Genomic DNA, 19,958 nt, shown 5'->3' on the forward strand with positions numbered 1-19,958 from the left:
TATGAATGACCCGGAGATGTGTAAGAATGTATTACGATTTAATTCATTTGCTAAACAATCATAACAAAAATGAAGAAGAAAAATATTTAAAATGAATGCCAAGGACAAAAAAGGTAGGGCCACAAACTGTCCTTCACTTATCTCAATCAATATTTTCATAAATGATTTCATTTATTAGGAGTTGCAAAAGTAAATGCCTTCAATGACTAAGCAATAAATGTAAATGTGTGAAACAAAAATGTGTAATGCAGTAAGTTACAGTGATTGGTAATTCAGATAGTACAAGACTTAACTAAAAGCATTCTAATTCAAAAAAATATTAACAGGATATGCTAACCAAATAAAACACATCAAAGAGGGAATTTGGCAGTCAGTTTAGAATTTTTGACTTCAACACAACTATCTAAGACTGACACAAACCTAGGAAAAATGCCTTAGAATGGAAGACCAAGTAAGAAATTTAAAGAATCTAATACAGTGGGGCCTTGACTTACGAGTTTAATTCGTTCCGAGACCGAGCTCGTTAAGGAGCTCGTTAACTCAAATTACTCTATCAACTCAATGCAAAAAATCGGCGGAGAGACAGCTGGTATCTCAAAAAACTTGTTAGTCGGGACACTCGTAAGTCAAGGCCCCACTGTAGTCTGGAATGCTAAACCAAACCCACAATATAACATTTAACAAAGATAAATATAAAGTCCTATGAATGAAATAAAAATATCAATTTATTATGTAGAATGGCAGGTAAGGCTTGACAGTAATTCATGTGAAAAATAAATGATAGGTAAAATTGAACTCAAAAGAATCAATACTGAGATGCAGTTAATGAAAAACTTGGGTTACAGTAGAAGTATTGTGCTCATATCAATAAAGATAATTTCACTCTATTTCATACAGTTCATGTTTCATTTGACACTCATTTTTTGGGCAGTATATTTTATTCATAATATTAATAAATCAGAACACATTAAAATAAGGTTAATAAAACTATGTCTGCTATAGGTTGAATGTTCTAATTTACTACACTATGAGAAACATGAGGGCTCAAATTATATTTGAACTATTATTTTGCAAATTAACATAAGCCTATCTTTTTGCTCAAATAAATTCTGGTTATTCACACCATTTACTCATCAAAAATTTGCAATTTTCTCTAGAATCCTAGAAGAGGTTTGCCCATTTTGTAGGTATGCTATAAATACTCCTTTGACATTTAAAAGCTGTCATTTTGACTGTCTTAATTTTCTGAGGCACTGGAGGTGTCTCATTATAAGTGAAGGCACTGTGAACTACCTTTCCCTTCAGAGCTCTGTGCTTGTATTCAAATCAAATCACTTAAAAAAAAATCGAATTGGGTCCTAAGACTGAAAACCAAAACCAATAAATAATACTACCACCAATACTGATTTGAAATGAATGGGCTCAACAACACCTTGCTCTTTAATGTTCTTGTTAAACTTACAGATGTTCTGCTGTGAATTAAATAGCTATAGGAATAATCCTGAGTGGAGAGTGCATATCCCTATGAAACATCATCACAGTGGAGGAAACACTAACATTTCACCTTCCTAAAGTAGTTTTGTTTGGAGATTTGTGCCAAAGATAATTCAAGAGACTGGGAATGTTAACATTTCAAGATGATAAACGGACTAGGATTAATTTCCATCACTTTTAATTATCTGAAATATCTCAGGTCTGCTGTTTTCTTAATGTAATCTCTCTGTGGGTTATCAACAAATGCCCACATACTTACAGATTAGCTATAGATTTTAAAAATCAAATATGAAATATGAAAAATATAAAAGTATAATTGAAATAACATAATGAAAAAGACTAATTTCAAAGAACAGTTATTAGACTTCTAATAATTTTGGTAAGGAGTCCCTGCTACAAATCCTTTAAAAGGAATCTATAGTACATGAAGTGTGTCTTATTCAGAAATCTTCAAAAAATTACATACTGTGCAATTTAGGGAGGATTTCTCTCAATGGTTTGATTTTCCTAATTATCACTTTTATTAATCACTCTGTAACTGCCAAGAACCACTCCTTCATGAACTCTACTCTAAAACCATTCACTGAGAAATAAATTTAAATGACAAAATTCTGATCACACCTAACAACGCAACTATCAGATAACTCCATCCTACATTTGAAAAACAGATATTACTGTGATGCTCTCATCCCAAGGTGATTTTTGAGGTCAAGGAAACAAATTTGCTTGAGGCTGCAGTTTTAAATAGAATCATGCTATAATTCTAAAAATTTGATGGCATGCAAAAGCAGCATATCAGAGAGCCCCACAATAAAACACTTAACAAAATATCACGGTAGCCCAGGATTTGCCTCAGAATTGGGTTAGGGAACTTGGACTAACAAACAAACAAACAAACAAAACCCCAACAAAACAAAAAAACCCCTTTAAAATAAATGACTTTTCTCTGATGGGTGTGCCAGGTTTGCCAGAGCTAGGAATAATACTAACAGTAAAGTGGGTGTGAATTAGGAAAAAGACAAATATTCTTTTGCTTGAGAAACTAGGGGAGGGATTGGGGGGCACTGGAGGGGGGGGGTGAGTACTGGACAAAATGTCTATGAGCTATTAAGAAAAATAATGCCAATTTGATTACATAAAAAATGTAAAAAGAGAGAACCAAATTTTTTAAAATGACAATTTGGCCAAAAATTTTTTTTGCCTACATGACAAAGGGCTAATTTGTTTTTGTTTAAAATACAAATACCTCTTAAAAATCTCTAGGAAAAGACTAACATTCCAATAAAAAAATGAAAAGGTGCATGAACAGATGATCATACAAATGGCCAAAAACAATGTAGAAAGATGCTCAACCTAATTCATAATTAATGAAACACACACACACACACACTGACCTACAATTTTTCCCTTATCAAATTTGAAAAGAAAGTTCAACCCGAGGAAACTAAGTACATGGTCCAATATGCACCATAACACACTTCTGGTCAAAGCCCAAACTCCTACAATCTTTTGGCAAGTCAATGGGCTGTAGTCATCCTAAAGTAAAGACATAGACACCCAATTCAACTCGGCAATGACATTAATAGGAATTAAGTTTATGGAAACAATTATCTGTATGTATATATGTGCATGTGCACACACAAAGACGGCTGAAGATTTGTGAAGAGCAAGAAATTAAAAATAATCTACTATATGCCAGAAAATCAAGACATGCTCACAAACAAAACAAAATGACCAAATTAATTGGGGTCAAAGGGACACAGAAGCTAACCAAAAAGAGCTCCCATGCCCTGACCGGTTTGGCTTGGTGGATAGACGTTGGCCTGCGGACTGAAGGGTCCCAGGTTCGATTCCAGTCAAGGGCATGAACCTTGGTTGCAGGCACATCCCCAGTAGGAGGTGTGCAGGAGGCAGCTGATTGATGTTTCTCTCTCATCGATGTTTCTGACTCTATCCCTCTCCCTTCCTCTCTGTAAAAAATCAATAAAATATATTAAAAAAAGAAAAAAGAAAAAAAGAGAAGAGCTCCCAATGGCCAAAGCTGTAACAATCCTATCTAATAAAAGAGAAACATGGTAATTAGCGTACGACCGCTACCCTTCCCATTGGCTAATCAGGGCAATATGCAAATTAACTGCCAGCCAAGATGGCGGCCGGCAGCCAGGCAGCTTGAAACTAACATGAGGCTTGCTTGCTTCAGTGACGGAGGACTTCAATGTTCCCTGCCTGCCGCTGCAGGCCTCTGAGCTGCAACTCTAAGGAACTATGTAACAAATACAGAAGCTAAACAAAACCCCAGAAACCTGCTTTAGTCGCCGGGCTTCAGCCAGCAGGATTGCAACATTGTAAGCAAAAGCCAGAAACCTACTTTCAGCAGCGGAGGCCTAAGAGCTGGAGCCAAGCCTCAAAGCTAAAGCTGGCCCAGAATAAAAAAAAAAAAAAAAAAGAAAAAGAAAAAAAGGAGCGGTTGAGAGCTTCAGTCACCCCCAGCCTGAAAACAGCCCTCAGCCCCTCACCCAGACTGGCCAGGCACCCCAGTGGGGACCCCCACCCTGAAGGGTGTGTGACCAGCTGCAAACAGCCATCATCCCCTCACCCAGGCTGGCCAGGCACCCCAGTGGGGACCCCCACCCTGATCCAGGACACCCTTCAGGGCAAACCAGCCGGCACCCACCCATGCACCAGGCCCCTATCCTAAATAGTAAAAGGGTAATATGCCTCCCGGCACTGGGATCAGCGTGACAGGGGGAAGCGCCCAAACGCCCTGATCGCCCTGCGGTTCTGTGTGACAGGGGGCGGGGCCACAACCTCCCTATCCACCCTGCTCTGTTCGTGACAGGGGAAGGCACCCCAACCCCCTGATCAGCCCTGCTCTGTGCCTGATAGCGGTGAGCTCCCCAACACCCTGATCGCCCTGCGGCTCTGTGTGTGACAGGGTGCGGTGCCCCAACCCCCTGATCAGCCCTGCTCTGTGTGTGACGGTGCGACGCCCCAATCCCCCACCCCACAGGCCCTGCTCTGTGCGTGACAGGGGGCAGCGCCCCAACCCGATTGGCCCTGCTCTGTGCGTGACAGGGTACAGAGCCCCAACCCCCCTGATGGGTCCTGCTCTGTGAGTGACAGGGGTCAGTGCCCCAACCCTGATTGGCCCTGCTCTGTGAGTGAGAGGGGGTGGCGCCGCAACCTCCCCATCGACCCTGCCTTGAGTGTGACAGGGGACAGTGCCCCAACCCCCCAATCGGCCCTACCTGAGCGTGACTGAGGGTGGCATCACAACCTCCCGATCGCCCTGCTCTGTGCATGACAGGGGGTGGCGCCCCAACTCCCCAATCGGCCCTGCTCTGAGCCCGACCAGGGGCTGCACCTAGCAATTGGGCCTGCCCTCTGCCATCCGGGAGCAGGCCTAAGCCAGCAGGTCGTTATCTCCTGAGGGGTCCCAGACTGCGAGAGGGCACAGGCCGGGCTGAAGGACCCCTCTCCCCCCCGAGTGCACAAATTTTTGTGCACCGGGCCTCTAGTGCTATACAATAAAAGGCTAATATGCAAATCGACCAAACGGCAGAACGACTAGAATACTCACTGACCACCTGGGAGCAGACACTCAATGCAGGAGCTGCACGCTGGTGGTCAGTGCACTCCCACAGGGAAAGTGCCACTCAGCCAGAAGCCAGACTCACAGCTGGTGAGGGCAGCAGCAGTGGTGGGAGCCTCTCCTGCCTCCACAGCAGTTGGACAATCCCCAAGGGCTCCCAGACTGCGAGAGGATGCAGGGGGGCTGAGGGACCCGCGCCCCTCCCCCCCGAGTACATGAATTTTGTGCACCGGGCCTCTAGTTTAATCAATAAAATAAAATAGTATTAGATTATAACCCAAAGTATAAAATAAAATACAAAAGTCCACACTGATATAAATTATTAAAAAGATTAACAAATGAAGGAGAAGAGACAATCTCTCATGCAAAAGAAAAACAAATAATATATGCAGCCACTCTGCCCTTAAAAAGGAACATAATTCCCTCCTTTCTCAGTTGTGGCTTGAGCATATTGACTGCATTCTAAAGGATGCAGCAGGGAAAGGGGGTAAAAAAAGAGTCACTTTAGAGTGGGGAAAATTAAAAAATAGGTCAGCCAGGTGATCAAGATTAATATAACAGTCACAAATTGTGCTGACAGTAATATATACCTTGATGTGTCATCATATCATACAAGGTACATATGATATGATGAAAATGGCATTCTGTGGTCTTTTCCAAATAACCTAGAGCCCCAGTTTACTATGAGAGAGTGAAGCATACTACAAAATATCTATCTAGCACTCTACAAAAAACTACCAAGGTCATCAAAAACAGGGAAAGCCTGAAAAACTGCCGAAGCCATATGCACCTAAGAGACATAATCTAATCTAATAAAGGAGAAACATAAAAATTTACCTTACCTTCGCTACGCCCTAAGCCATGCCCACCAGAGAATCACAGCGACTATATGCAAATTAACCCAACCAAGATGGTGGCTGGTGGCCACAGAGGTGGAGCAAGAGGAGGCTTGGTTGCCCCGGTGATGTTGGAAGCCAAGCTTCCGGCCTGACTGGTCGGCTGTAGCCTCCGCTCAAGGCAACAAAGTTTCAATTATAGAAGATAAATCCCAGATACTGCTTCCAGCCAGCCTCCACTGCGAGCTTGGGTGGCTGGGGGCTGTGGCCAGCCTGCAAAGAGCCATCAGCCACTCACCAAGGCTGGTCACACCTTCATGGGTTAAGGAACCCCGCTGGAGGGCTTGGCGAGCATGCAAACACCCACCAGCCTCTCACTGAGACTGGCCAGGCACCCCAGCAGGACCCCCACCCTGAAGGGGGTGTGGCCAGCCTGAAAACAGCCCTCAGCCCCTCACCCATGGTGGCCAGACACCCCAGTGGGGACTCCCACCCTGAAGAGGCTGTGGCCAGCCTGCAAATAGCCATCAGCCCCTCACCCAGGCTGGCCAGGCACCCCAGCAGGATCCCCCTCCCTGAAGGGGATGTGGCCAGCCAGAAAATGGTCCTCAGCCCCTCACCCAGGCTAGCCAGCCACCCCAGCGGGACCCCAACCCTGATCCAGGACACCCTTCAGGGCAAACCAGCCGACCCCCACCCATGCACCAGGCCTCAATTTAATCTAATAAAAGAGAAACATGCAAATTGACCGCACCTCCGCTATGCCCCACGCCACACCCAGCAGCCAATCAGAGCAACTATATGCAAATTAACCCAAACAGGATGGCGGCTGGCAGCCACGGAGCTGGAGCAAGCAGGAGGCTTGGTTGCCCTGGCGATGGAGGAAGCCAAGCTTCCCATGTGCCCTGGCCGGCTGTAGCCTCTGCTCAAGGCAACAGAGTTTCAATTATAGAAGATAAATAAATCCCAGATACCTGCTTCCAGCCAGCCTCCACTGGGAGCTTGGGTGGCTGGGGGCCGTGGCCAGCCTGCAAACAGCCATCAGCCCCTCACCCAGGAAGGCAACACCCTCATGGGGTGAGGGTCCCCGCTGAGGGGCTTGGCCAGCCTGAAAACGGCCCTCAACCCCTCACCCAGGATGGCCAGGCACCCCAGTGGGGACCCCCACCCTGAAGGGGCTGTGGCCAGCCTGCAAACAGCCATCAGCCCTTCATCCAGGCTGGCCAGGCACCCCAGGGGGGACCCCCACCCTGAAGGGGCTGTGGCCAGCCTGAAAACAGCCATCAGCCCTTGACCCAGGCTGACCACACCCTCATGGGGTGAGGGTCCCCGATGGGGGCTTGGCATGCCTGCAAACAGGCATCAGCCCCTCACCCAGGCTGGCCAGGCATCCCAGCAGGGAACCCCACCCTGAAGGGGGTGTGGCCAGTCTGAAAACGTCCCTCAGCCCCTCACCCAGGCTGGCCAGGCACCTCAGCGGGACCCCCACCTTATCCGGGACACCTTTCAGGGCAAACCAGCTGGCCCCCACCCATGCACCAGGCCTCTATCCTACATAATAAAAGGGTAATATGCAAATTGACCCTAACAGCAGAACGACTGGGAAGTACTGGTCACTATGACACACACTGACCACCAGGGGGCGGACGCACAATGCAGGAGCTGCCCCTGGTGGTCTGTGCACTCCCACAGAGGGACTCTGCTCAGCCACAAGCCAGGCTGATGGCTGCCAGTACAGCGGTGGTGGTGGGAGCCTCTCCCGCCTCCTCAGCAGTGCTATGGATGTCCGACTGCAGCTTAGGCCTGCTTCCCGCTGGCAACTGGACATCCCCCAAGGGCTTCCGGGCTGCCAGAGGGATGTCTGACTGCCAGCTTAGACCCAAACCCCCGGGAAGTGGGCCTAAGCCAGCAGGTGGTCCTCCCCTGAGGGATCCCAGACTGCGAGACGACACAAGCTGGGCTGAGGGACCCCCCGAGTGCACAAATTTTTGTGCATTGGGCCTCTAGTAACATAATAATGTGGCAGCCTAAACTGAATCATGAAAGAGAAAAAAGATGTTAGGTAAAAACTAAGAAAATCTGAATGAACTATGGACTTCAGTTATTAATAATGTATCATTGTGGTTCATTAATTGTAACAAATGTACCATACTAATATATGATAACAATACATGAATCTAGGTGCAGTATCTATGCATCCTATACAATAAAAGCCTAATATGCTAAGTGTCTGGTCACCCAGTTGGCCATTCAACCAATCAAAGTGTAATATGCTAATGATATGCTAAGGCTGCTCAACCACTCGCTATGACGTGCACTGACCACCAGGGGCAGGCAGTTGACTGGTTGATAGTCGCTATCATGTGCACTGACCACCAGGGGGCAGACACTCTGACTGGGTTAGCTGGCTGCTGGGGTCCGGCCGATCAGGACTGAGCGAGACAGGTTGGACATGCCCTGGAGCCCTCCCGTGGTCCCTCCCTGGCCGGCAAACCTCCCGCGTCCCTCCCTGGCCCAAATCTTGCACCGGTAGAGTCCCTCGGCCTGGCCTGCACCCTTTCACAATCCAGAACCCCTCAGGGGATGCCAGAGAGTTGGTTTTGGCCCAATCCTGCAGACCAGGTGGAGGAACCTCACTGGTGCATGAATTTGTGCACCGGGCCTCTAGTACAGACATAAAAAGCCCTATTTTTGGGAAAGAGGATGATCATGTTCCAAAATAATGTGTACGCTATTACATTAACATCTGATATATGTACTCATATATGCACATGGGAAATTTACCTCTATGGAGAGGGATATGGGGATTTAGAAAGTTAAAAAAAAAACTATTTTATTTTTATTTATTATCCTGTGTTGTTTTTTACACAATATGCAGGTAATAGTATTTTAGTTTCACAAAATATTAAAAATAACATGAAAAAAAGTTGCTAATTGATATTCAAAAGAAACTCCTAAATTCAAATTTTCAGGCAGATTATACTTACTATCTTATTTGCTATAACACTGACAATTTATAAAGAAGTCTTGATAATTCATCCACCTCGAGTTCTGCATTACATGTACATTCTTCCCTAGAACACACTCCACTGAAAATACTGAAACCCAAATATTTCTAGCTACAAATACAAAGCCAGTGCTCTTTACTTTTCAGAACAGATTAACCCCTACCCTTTCCTCTCCAGCAGTATTGGCAAACAGGCATAATCAAGCACTGCATTCCTATCCCTGATCCCAGAGCAGTGAAGGTACAATCTTCCCCTTCTGCACACAGCCCTCCACACAGTTACCATCAATAAAATAAGTTGATATGAGGAATAAAATCAACTTGCCATTCTTGCTATTTAAATTGTCTCATATAAGTACAGGGAAAGTTTTATTTAAGGAAGGCTACCTCTTCATTATTCAAGTAATCAATCTGACAGCAGTTCTCAACCTGTGGGTCATGACCCCTTTGGGGGTCAAATGACCGTTTCACAGGGGTCGCCTAAATACATCCTGCATATCAGATATTTACATTACGATTTATAACAGTAGCAAAATTACAGTTATGAAGTAGCAACGAAAATCATTTTATGGTTGGGGGTCACCACAACATGAGGAACTGTATTAAAAGGTCGCGGCATTAGGAAGGTTGAGAACCACTGATCTATGATGAACCATAGATAAAAGATTACTGAGTAACGTTAAAGAAATTTTTCTTAAAGACTATTAATTGATTTAATAAAATGTAAGGCTCCTGTAAAGGCAGTATGGTTTACATACTATGTACATCTTTTAGAGGCCTGGGGTTCTACAGACGTGAACAAGGAAGGCAAAGTCAGCTGGTGCTATGCCCCAGTTTCAAGTAGAGCAACTTTCCTTTCTATCTGTTTTTAGAACAGGGGTTCTTTATAAAATTTCATTAAGGGGAGATTGGGTATCTACTGCCACATATCAATACTGGGGAAAAAAACTATTCTATATGATACTTAGAATTCATAAAAATCTTATAAGCCCAGTCTTTCAAAACATTCAAAAATCCCATTTTTCTCTGATCAAGGAGAAAGTGTTACTACTCTGTATTAAATCAGAGTTAGTAAAACCTATTGGGTAACCTAGAGTATACTAATTGACTACATGTTGCTTTAGTTACTATAGCAAACATTAATGATTCCAACCAGCAGACTACTACTAATTAGGTGACATCTTTAGTCTCTGTCCTAACTTAACTCCTTCTTCTTCTAGTTATCTAGCTACTTTTTCACCCAAGTAGGCTAAAAACTGATTTATAATCCCTAAAGAAAAAGTCTTTAAAATGATAGAGTGGGGCACAATAAAGAGGTCACCGAAATAGATAAAACCATTCAAACTATGATCAATAGAAATATTTGCCAAATATTATAGCAATCCGACTTTAATTTCATCCAGAGCTAAAAAAGTACTTATGGACAAAAATTATGATGAGTCCGCCGGCCAGCATGGTTCAGTGGTTAAGCCTATGAACCAGGAGGTTACAGCCCGATTCCCAGTCAGGACACATGCCTGGGTTCTGGGCTCCATCCCCAGTAGGGGGCATGCGGGAGGCAGCCAATCAGTGATTCTCTCTCATCATTGATGTTTCCTTCTCTCTCTCCCTCTCTCTGAAAATAAAAAGATAGTTTTAAAAAATTATGATGAGACCCTGGGATAGTTTAGTTGCAATTCTGAAATTAAAAATAATAATGGGAGAATAGTTAAGAGTATTATGTAATGTAAGAACTCAATAGCCTATTATATAACCAACAACTACAAATACTAAGAGGCAACAAGGGAATAATTATAAGACCTTGAATAGTTAATAAGTTTATAAATAACTATAAACTTAAAACCCTAATATGCAAATAAGTTTATAAATAAACGAATTTGTGCACCTTGAAAGGAACTGTGGGCCTCAAGGCTGCATTGGGTGCAGGGGTGGGTCTCAGCCCATCCTCCATGCCCCCGCTCGGCCCCTCCCACTGCAGCCCCCTGGTTCTGCCAGCCCCGCTCGCACCCACTGACGGCGCAGAGCCATTGGGGCCAGCGCCGTCAGCGGTTGTGAGCGGTGGCTCTGGCGCCGTCAGCGGGTGTGAGCGGTGGCTCTGGCGCTGGCAGCGGGAGCAAGCAATGGGGCTGTTGCCGGCAGCGGGTGTGAGAGGCAGCTGCTGGTCCCAATCACTCCTCAGGAGCAGGAGGAGGTGGAGAAGCCCTGAGGGGCAATCGGCGCCAGCAGCGGGTGAGAGCAAGCGGGGCCAGGCACTGGCAGCGGGTGCGAGTACCGGCGGGACCGCAGTGCGTGGGAGCAAAGAATTTTCAGTAACTACCAGAGACTCTCCCCAATGACAATGACTGGCGCCCCTCCCTGGTCTGGTGCCCCCATTCACCTGCTCCACCATCCCGCTGCGGCCAATGCCCACCATGTTCCGAGCTCTGCTACCTGCTACTGATGCCTGCTATGGTCTGCATGTGCCCCCTGGTGGTCAGTGCACATTATAGCAACTGGCTGTTCGGTTTTTCCGCCATTCGGTCTATTTGCATATTAGGGTTTTATATATATGTACTAGTGGCCCGTTGCATGAAGATTCGCACAATAGGCCTTCCTTCCCCTGGCTGCTGGCACTGGTTTTCCTCCGGCACCCGGGACCCCAGCCTTTGGTCTGGCTGCAGCAGCGATGCTTTGCTTCTCTGCTCCGGCTGCTCCTAGCCCCTCTTTTTTTTTTTTTTCCAGCTCCTTGAGCGGAGGCCAGGACGGGCTGGAAGCCTGAGTAGCCCCTGGCGACCCAGGCCCCCAGCCACTCCTTGAGCAAAGTCCAGGGCTGGCGGGAAGTTTGGCTTCCTCTGTCACCCGGAGCAACCCAAGCCTCCTGCTTGCTCCAGCTCCGTGGCCCCCACCATCTTCAATCGTCTTCAGTCTTTGCGCTGTGCCTGCATATGCAAATTAACTGCCATCTTTGTTGAGTTAATTTGCATAGTTGCTCTGACTGGCTGGTGGGCATAGCAGAGTGACACCAATTTGCGTGTTTCTCTTTTATTAGTGTAAATAGATTATTCCTACAAAAATGTAAAACATGTATATAGAATAAAACATGTAGAACTGAAGTAAAAAGTCAGGCTAGTGAGTGAAAACTTTTTCTTCTTTAAATTTTTTGAAGAAGAAAGAGGAAGGAGGAAGGAGGAAGGAGGAAGAAGAAAAAGGAGGAGGAGGAGGAGGAGGAGGAGAGGAGGAGGAGGAGGAGGAAGAAGGGAGGAGGAGGAGGAGGAGGAGGAGGAGGAGGGAGAAGAAGAAGAAGAAAGAAGGAAGGAAGAAGAAAGGAAGGGAGAAGGGAGAAGAAAGGAAGGGAGAAGAAAGAAGGGAGAAGAAAGGAAGGGAGAAGAAAGGAAGGGAGAAGGGAGAAGAAAGGAAGGGAGAAGGGAGAAGGGAGAAGGGAGAAGGGAGAAGAGAGAAGGGAGAAGGGAGAGGGAGAAGGGAGAAGGGAGAAGGGAGAAGGGAGAAGGGAGAAGGGAGAAGGGAGAAGGGAGAAGGGAGAAGGGAGAAGGGAGAAGGGAGAAGGGAGAAGGGAGAAGGAGAAGGAGAGGGAGAAGGAGAAGGGAGAAGGGAGAAGGGAGAAAGGGAGAAGGGAGAAGGGAGAAGGGAAAGGGAGAAGGGAGAAGGGAGAAGGGAGAGGAGGAGAAGGGAGAAGGGAGAAGGGAGAAGGGAGAAGGGAGAAGGAGAGAAGGGAGAAGGGAGAAGGGAGAAGGGAGAAGGGAGAAGGGAGAAGGGAGAAGGGAGAAGGGAGAAGGGAGAAGGGAGAAGGGAGAAGGGAGAGGGAGAAGGGAGAAGGAGAAGGGAGAAGGGAGAAGGGAGAAGGGAGAAGGGAGAAGGGAGAAGAAAGGAAGAGAGAAGGGAGAAGGGAGAAGGGAGAAGGGAGAAGGGAGAAGGGAGAAGGGAGAAGGGAGAAGGGAGAAGGGAGAAGAAAGGAAGGGAGAAGGGAGGAGAGAAGGGAGAAGAAGGGAGAAGAAGGGAGAGGGAGAAGGGAGAAGGGAGAAGGGAGAAGGGAGAAGGGAGAAGGGAGAAGGGAGAAGGGAGAGAGGAGAAGGGAGAAGGGAGAAGGGAGAAGGGAGGAGGGAGAAGGGAGAAGGGAGAAGGGAGAAGGGAGAAGGGAGAAGGGAGAAGGGAGAAGAAGAAGAAGAAGAAGAAGAAGAAGAAGAAGAAGAAGAAGAAGAAGAAGAAGAAGAAAGTAATAGAGTCTCAGAGAAAAGAGATACCAAGGGAGAGAATGAGGAGGCTGAGGACAGATGAGAACCCATACAAGGATTTAGAAAGGATTAGATAGTCAGAAAAAGTTTGAAATGGGTAGAAACCCAACAAAAGAGAGGTACAGAAACCCACAGAAAAAGGTTGACAGATCTATACTGGAAATAACCAACAGAGAGAGGGAGATGGGGTAGGAGAGAGAGGGAGAGGGAGAGAGACAGAGACAAAGCCAGGTAGCCAGAGTTAACGGGGGAGAGAAGGATCTGAGGTGTTAGATAGATGAAGAAAGAGGGAGAGAAAGATAGAGATCAGAGCCAAAAGTGAAGGGGACAGAAACCCAGAAAGTAGACAGAGACAGAAGAGAAAGGAGAGAAAAAGCTTAGAAAAAGAGGTAGAAAATGACAGAGAGTCAATGATGAAATGAGAGTACAAAATACTCCTATATACACCTGAACTCTTCCATGGAATCTAAGTCTATCATCCTTATAATCCTGAAACATTGAATCCTTCTCTTATCCTCACAATTCTCTCAGCTCAATCCCCTATTTACATCCTCAAGCCTTCCCTTTAGGCTCATGTTCTTAATCTACCCAGAGATTTCCCTGAGCTTTCTGAAATTCCCAAAAGAAACTCTATTTCATAGAGTTTCAAACCCCAGTCTCTTCATAAAGGTTTCTTTATTACTGCCTTGCCACTGACTAAACCTGGATCCCACCCAAAGGTACTGACTTCCTTGTAGCTCTCTCAAATGAAGACTGTTCTCACCCTTCACATATTCTAGGACCAGAAGGCAATACTGCAAACTGCTGGCTCTTGGCTGTCCTGGCCTCAAACAACAACCCTTCTCCCTCCTTCCCAAACTCCCAAGAGATCTACCACATGACCCTACCTACCCAGTCTTGTGAATATCATTCCTTCATTTAGCTCCCCCAACCCCCACCTATGAATTCATACATGCACCTGTTTACTGGGCATCTCTATTTGCATGTCTCAGAGGCATCTCAAACTATTTATCATTTCCTCCCACAAACTCTTCTAACATATACACATAAGCAATACATAATGCTTCTGTTAGTAAAATAACTACCTAATATAGGACTGCCACATTCAGAGATAAGAATTTCATAAGACATTAGGTACCATTCTAAACAGAAATTCTGAGTTCACTCTCAGTAACCTACTCTTGGGCAGTTAGACTAATAACAAATCTGAGCTCTCAACCCTAGAGCAGAACTCATCTCTTATTAGTTTACTAGCTAGTCTCTTGAGTGATATGTTGGTCCTGCCATAACAATTAGAATAAAGGAAGTGGAGATCATGAGTAGGCCAAGAAGACATTATCCTTTTGGTGGCTGGAATATTATGGGAGGTACTAAACCTGTGTATTTCTGCACATCTTCAGAAAATCTTACTTTCTTTTGACAAGAAAGGTTCATCATTTTTAGCAATAATCATTTTTCTTTCTTTCTATTTCTTAAATGGTGCTATCCCAAAACTAAGAGATGTCTTTCTTTTACTTTGGAAAATTTACAATACTCAAGAGAAAGTTCTGAGATAAATAAAATACTAGAAAGTGTATTTCTTTTTTATAATTTTATTAGAGGTTCTCTGTCCTCTGACTAATCTCCCTTAATGACTTCTCAATTGCTCTTTATCTGTAAGATTTTAAGATAAATAACCAGCTCTGCACAGAGCAGGGAGGAAAATCATCCTCTGGGATAGACAGATAATGGTCAGTCCATTGTAACTCCCCAGGCAGGATTAAGTGACAGCAAGGGCAGACTGTGATGGGGCTTCCACCAAACCAAAACCAGACAGTTAAGTCTTTAAGTGCCATCACCGATACAGCCTTACATTCGAAAGTTTTTATATTCTTCCCTTGCTCTTTAGCTTAATAAGAGTTCAGTGAGTTAATATTTGTAAAGCACTGAAAGAGGACATGTCACATAGGGAAAACAATATAAATTAAGTAGTCAAGAGAAAATGTTTAGGGGCCTGTAAGGAGACCTTTGCAAATGAATCTGCATGCAATCCAGAGGTTCATGGAACAAATAATTCCGACATTTACTTTCCTCCCTGGGGTATCATAATGTCTAGCATCTAATAACAAAAAGCCATGAGGATGCAAAATTCCATTATAAGAGTGCTTCGAACATAACAGATGCTCCATAATTTTATTTGAGAAGGAACAGGAAAAAGTAAAGACATGCCAAAACAGATAAAATTAAAGACATAACAGGCAGTTTGCTAGATTGAAAAAAAAAAAAAAAAGGCATGAATCAAGTAATTGGCTTTAGAAACAAAAGAGCTCAAATATTTATAAGGATTTATAGTCCCTAATATGAGCAGAGGCAATCATTTAGACTTAATGGCAAGGGTGCATGTGAAAAACAAGAGTCACTAAAGAACCAATTTGGCCCTAGCCAGTTTGGCTCAATGGATAGAGCATCATCCTGTGGACTGGAGGGTCCCAGGTTCGATTCTGGTCAAGGGCACATAACCGGGTTGCGGGCTTGATCCCCAGTAGGGGGCGTGCAGGAGGCAGCTGATTAATGATTCTCTCTCATCATCATTGATGTTTCTATCTCTCCTTTCCTCTTTAGAATCAATAAAAAAAAAATGAGATTTCTTGTTAAAATATTACCCCCCCTCATCCCCCCATCCCCCTCTGCCCCCCCCCACACACCAATTATATATCATAATCCTGGCTAAAGATATAGATATCTTCCATATTATAGGCTCTATCGTGAAAAAAAGAATTTCTAAGAAAATAATCGAAATAAAATTTAATGGAAAATAAACATGTGTAATTGGGAAATAGGTATGTGAAATAAAAAGTACACTGGGCTAGAAATCAAGAGGCTTTATGGATTTAAGGACTTTAGAAAGTATATGCATATCTGAGGTCCAAAATATCAAATTAATTTATCCGAAGTCATATTTATTTAGCCAAAAAGATCAAGTGGTTTGTTATTTGTCTTGCCCGCTCCTCCCCCCTCTACCCCCCCCCCCACCACCAAACCAGTGAAGAAAAAAATGATGTAAGAAAACTGAATTTGGGAAGAAGGGACAGTGAACAGATAGAAAAAGACCACAGTAAAAAAGAAGAAAGTGATTTTCTATGCTGCCAACTCCAGTGAGTACAATGACATTAGTTACTACGTCTTCTGACAAGAAAGGCCAAGGGAAGGGGGAGGAGGGAGGGATTCACAGCATAAAATCTTCCTTAATTATCCTTTGCTTTTACAGAATTAAATGTGACCATAAATACTGACCACTTAACGGGGGTGAGGAATCTTTTTTCTGCCAAGGGCTATTTAGATATTTATAACATCATTCCAGGACCATACAAAATTATCAACTTAAAAATTAGCCTGCTGTATTGGGTCAAACATTTAATTAACTCACCCTTAATGCCTTGGCAGGGCCAGACCAAATGACTTTGGGGGCTTTATATGGCCCTCGGGCCAGACAGTCCCTACCCCAGACTTACAACAAGAACTGAAATATTATACATTCTCCAACTTTTCCCTAGCCAGAATAGGCTAAACTTGCCTCTCAATGTTTAAGTCTCATTCTGGTCCTACTGAAGTGCCCCTCCTTCCCCTTCCCCTCCAATACTTCAACTTCTCAAAATGACATCATTTTCTTCCCTCCAATAAAGAGATGAACTAACATGGGACTCCAGAAGCACATAAATAACATAAAAGGCTTTAAAATAAATTTGCTTTAGAACTAAAGGCAGAAGTTTAAAAAAGGGAGAAAATTTTTAAAAATTCATTCCGTTCTTTAACATTTTCCTGATATAATCAATGAACATATCTTGAGCTCAGAATCACTAGGGCTGCATTTTGGAATTCTTCCATTCAATTAGCAAAACTGTTTTACTTGGGTAAGGGGGATTATTTCTAAATGAATAACAAGACTATCACAATATTGAGTACACATTTTCTGCAAGACCTACCTTCTCACCACTTGAGTAGAAGAAATAACGCAATCGGACTATGTTACAGTGATCTAGCTTTCTCATGATTTGGAGCTCTCGGTTCTGAAAAGAAAACAGAAAAAAATATTTTTTAAAGGATAACCGCTATTCATCATATTGACTAACATTTCTGAAATAACAAACATTACAAACAGTAGGCTATAGATATTTTACCAAAAAGTATGGTCTATAGATCAGTGCTGACCTGTAAAGTATTTATTACCAATCCATGAACTATTTACTACTGCTCTGCAAATGAAATTAAAAGTAAGTGTTTAAAATCTTTTATAGCAATTTGACAGAATAATTTGTATTAATGCATCTTATAATAAAAAGTTGGGTCTATATTCTGTATTTCTTAAAATTTCATTTTTGTAGTAATTCATTTGTATTGTATTTTACAAAAATATCAGTCCTCAATGAACTGAAAATTTTAAAAACTGAAAATTTTAAAATTTTGTGGTACTTTACCACAAAAAGCTTGAAAAGCACCGGTCTCTAATATATATATAAGAGATATCTGAAATGAGTTATTACTGCTGTAATTTTTATAACTATAATAAAAATCAAGCATCACAACAAACAAATAAATTTGGGTGCAAAGAAAACTCTTACAATCCTATTTTCTAAGATACAGTGAAAAATCTGAGGATTAACCCCATTAGAAAGGTTTATTTGCTAAGTTTTAGAGAGTTAAAATATGCTATACTAGATACTGTACAGTACTGATAAATTTATAGACCACACAAGTAATTTTCCCTTCGGGAAATTTCAAAGTTATGCTCATTCTTCATGGAAAGAAAACATGAAATAATATGATGACTTCCTAACACCATAAATTTTGCAGTATTAATCTGAAGAGTTCATATTAACAATATACTTGGGCTGTCAGAATCTACACTAATAAAAGGGAAATATGCTAATTAGACCAGGTCAACTAGACATTTTCTGGTTGTCTGGTCCTCCTTCCAGACAAAGCCACGGTGGCGGGGGCCGAGGCAGAGGCGGTTAGGGGTGATCAGGCCAGCAGGGAAGGGTGGTTAGGGGTGATCAGGCCGGCAGGCAGAGTGGTTAGGGGCAATCAGGCCGGCAGGCAAAGGGGTTAGGAGTGATCAGGCCGGCAGGCAGAGGTGGTTAGGGGCGATCGGGCAGGCAGGCAGAGTGGTTCAGGGCAATTAGGCAGGCAGACGAGCAGTTAGGAGCCAGCTGTCCTGGACTGCGGAGGGATGTCTCCCAGATTGGAGAGGGTGCAGGCCAGGCTGAGGGGACGCCCCCTACCCCATGCACGAATTTTGTGCACCGGGCCTCTAGTCAGTTAATAAAAACTAAATTACATAACAGAGAAAGAATACCAAAGTACCAGCTATGTAGACAGAAAATATAAAGTTTTCAGTTACAATAATGATTTAGAACAGAACATAAACATAAAATACACGCCTGGAAATCTGGAAGGGAAATGCTATTATGGTTAGGGGAAAAAGTCAAAAAAAGAGGAGTGGGAGAGGACGAGCTGAATAAGCAGAACTGTCCTAGAGCAGAGTGGGCTCCAGTTCTTAGAAGGTGGTAGCAGAAACAAGTGAATGTTCCTCCTCTCCAATAAGTTATTCTGATTGTTCTCTCAGGGAAACAGGAAACTCAAGAAGACTCTTCTGTCCCTTTAAACTGACTAAGAGAGCTGGGTTTATGTGTACAGTGATATTTAAAATTCTTTTATAAGACATCAATCATTCATATCATTACTTCTTATAAAACATTTATAGCTGAAGCAATAATCAAACTTAGTACAGTGTAACTGCTTTAACAAAGATAATGACTAAAGTCAGACTCTTTTGACTGTTTCAGAGGATACAGAAAACTACCAATTTCAAAATTGTGTCCATTTCCATTCCAAATGGAAGCTATTTCTTGCCAATTCGCATCTAGGTACATAGTTTTGTGGGAGAACTACGAGTAGGCTAAGTTTCACTCCTCTCATGACATATGGATGCTAAGATTGACATTTTTTTTAAACATAGCCAACCAACTATGTTAAAATAAGCTATTTATTTTTCCACACTCATTAGCCAATGTCACAGAGAACTATTAAATGTCCAGATAACATAAGTTGTATAAAAATAGTACATAAGTGAAGCAAGTACATGGACCTAAATATTCACCTACCCTTATTCTTCTGTTCATATTCTATTCTTTTAAAAAGGAGGCTTACATTTTCTCATTTTAAAATTCCCTAAAAGATCCAAAACATAAAATTCATAGAGGAATATTTATAGGTATATTAATCAAGCCAATATTAGGCAAACAAAGTTCATGCCTAAAATGTATTTAAATATACAACTATGCCAAGCCTAGCCACTTTTACAGAATCATTCTTTATTAGTTCACTAAAGACATACGAATTCTATAGAAAACACTGTTATTCTACAAATATAGTGCACCTATTCTGTGTCAGGCATCATTCACAATATAAAGTGAACAAGACTAACAAAGTTCCTGCCCTCATCAAACTTACTACAGTCTATGGATGACAGGAAGACATAAACAATATATTTTCACTTAAAAAGGACAGAGAATAATAGAAAAAAGGAAGTCAGAGCAGACCTCAAAAATGAGATAAAATCTGAACACAAATCTGAATGATATGAAGATGAGAACCATGTGAAGATACAAGAGAAGAGCATTGCACTGCAGTTATAGGAAACTCCAAATGTAAATACCTAGAGGTGGGCTTGGCAAATCTAAAAAAAAAATAGCTTGAAAGGTAAGGTAGCATGCTAAGTAAAGGGAGAATGGTAAGAGATAAGTTCAGAGAAATAGGCA

General features: G+C 43.2%; 1 protein-coding gene across 9 annotated transcripts in view; it reads right to left on the reverse strand.

Annotated features, from left to right (window-relative positions):
• GSK3B (glycogen synthase kinase 3 beta) overlaps positions 1 to 19,958 on the reverse strand; it is a 175,504-nt gene that overhangs the window by 84,354 nt on the left and 71,192 nt on the right. For all 9 annotated transcript variants that reach the window (XM_036348928.1, XM_036348932.1, XM_036348930.1 and 6 more), the window contains one exon: positions 17,121 to 17,204. In XM_036348928.1, the coding sequence (XP_036204821.1) occupies positions 17,121 to 17,204 (84 nt within the window). The remainder of the gene's footprint in view (positions 1 to 17,120; positions 17,205 to 19,958) is intronic.

This window comes from Myotis myotis, unplaced genomic scaffold, assembly GCF_014108235.1.
Source record: "Myotis myotis isolate mMyoMyo1 unplaced genomic scaffold, mMyoMyo1.p scaffold_m19_p_2, whole genome shotgun sequence".
NCBI classification, from domain to species: Eukaryota; Metazoa; Chordata; class Mammalia; order Chiroptera; family Vespertilionidae; genus Myotis; species Myotis myotis.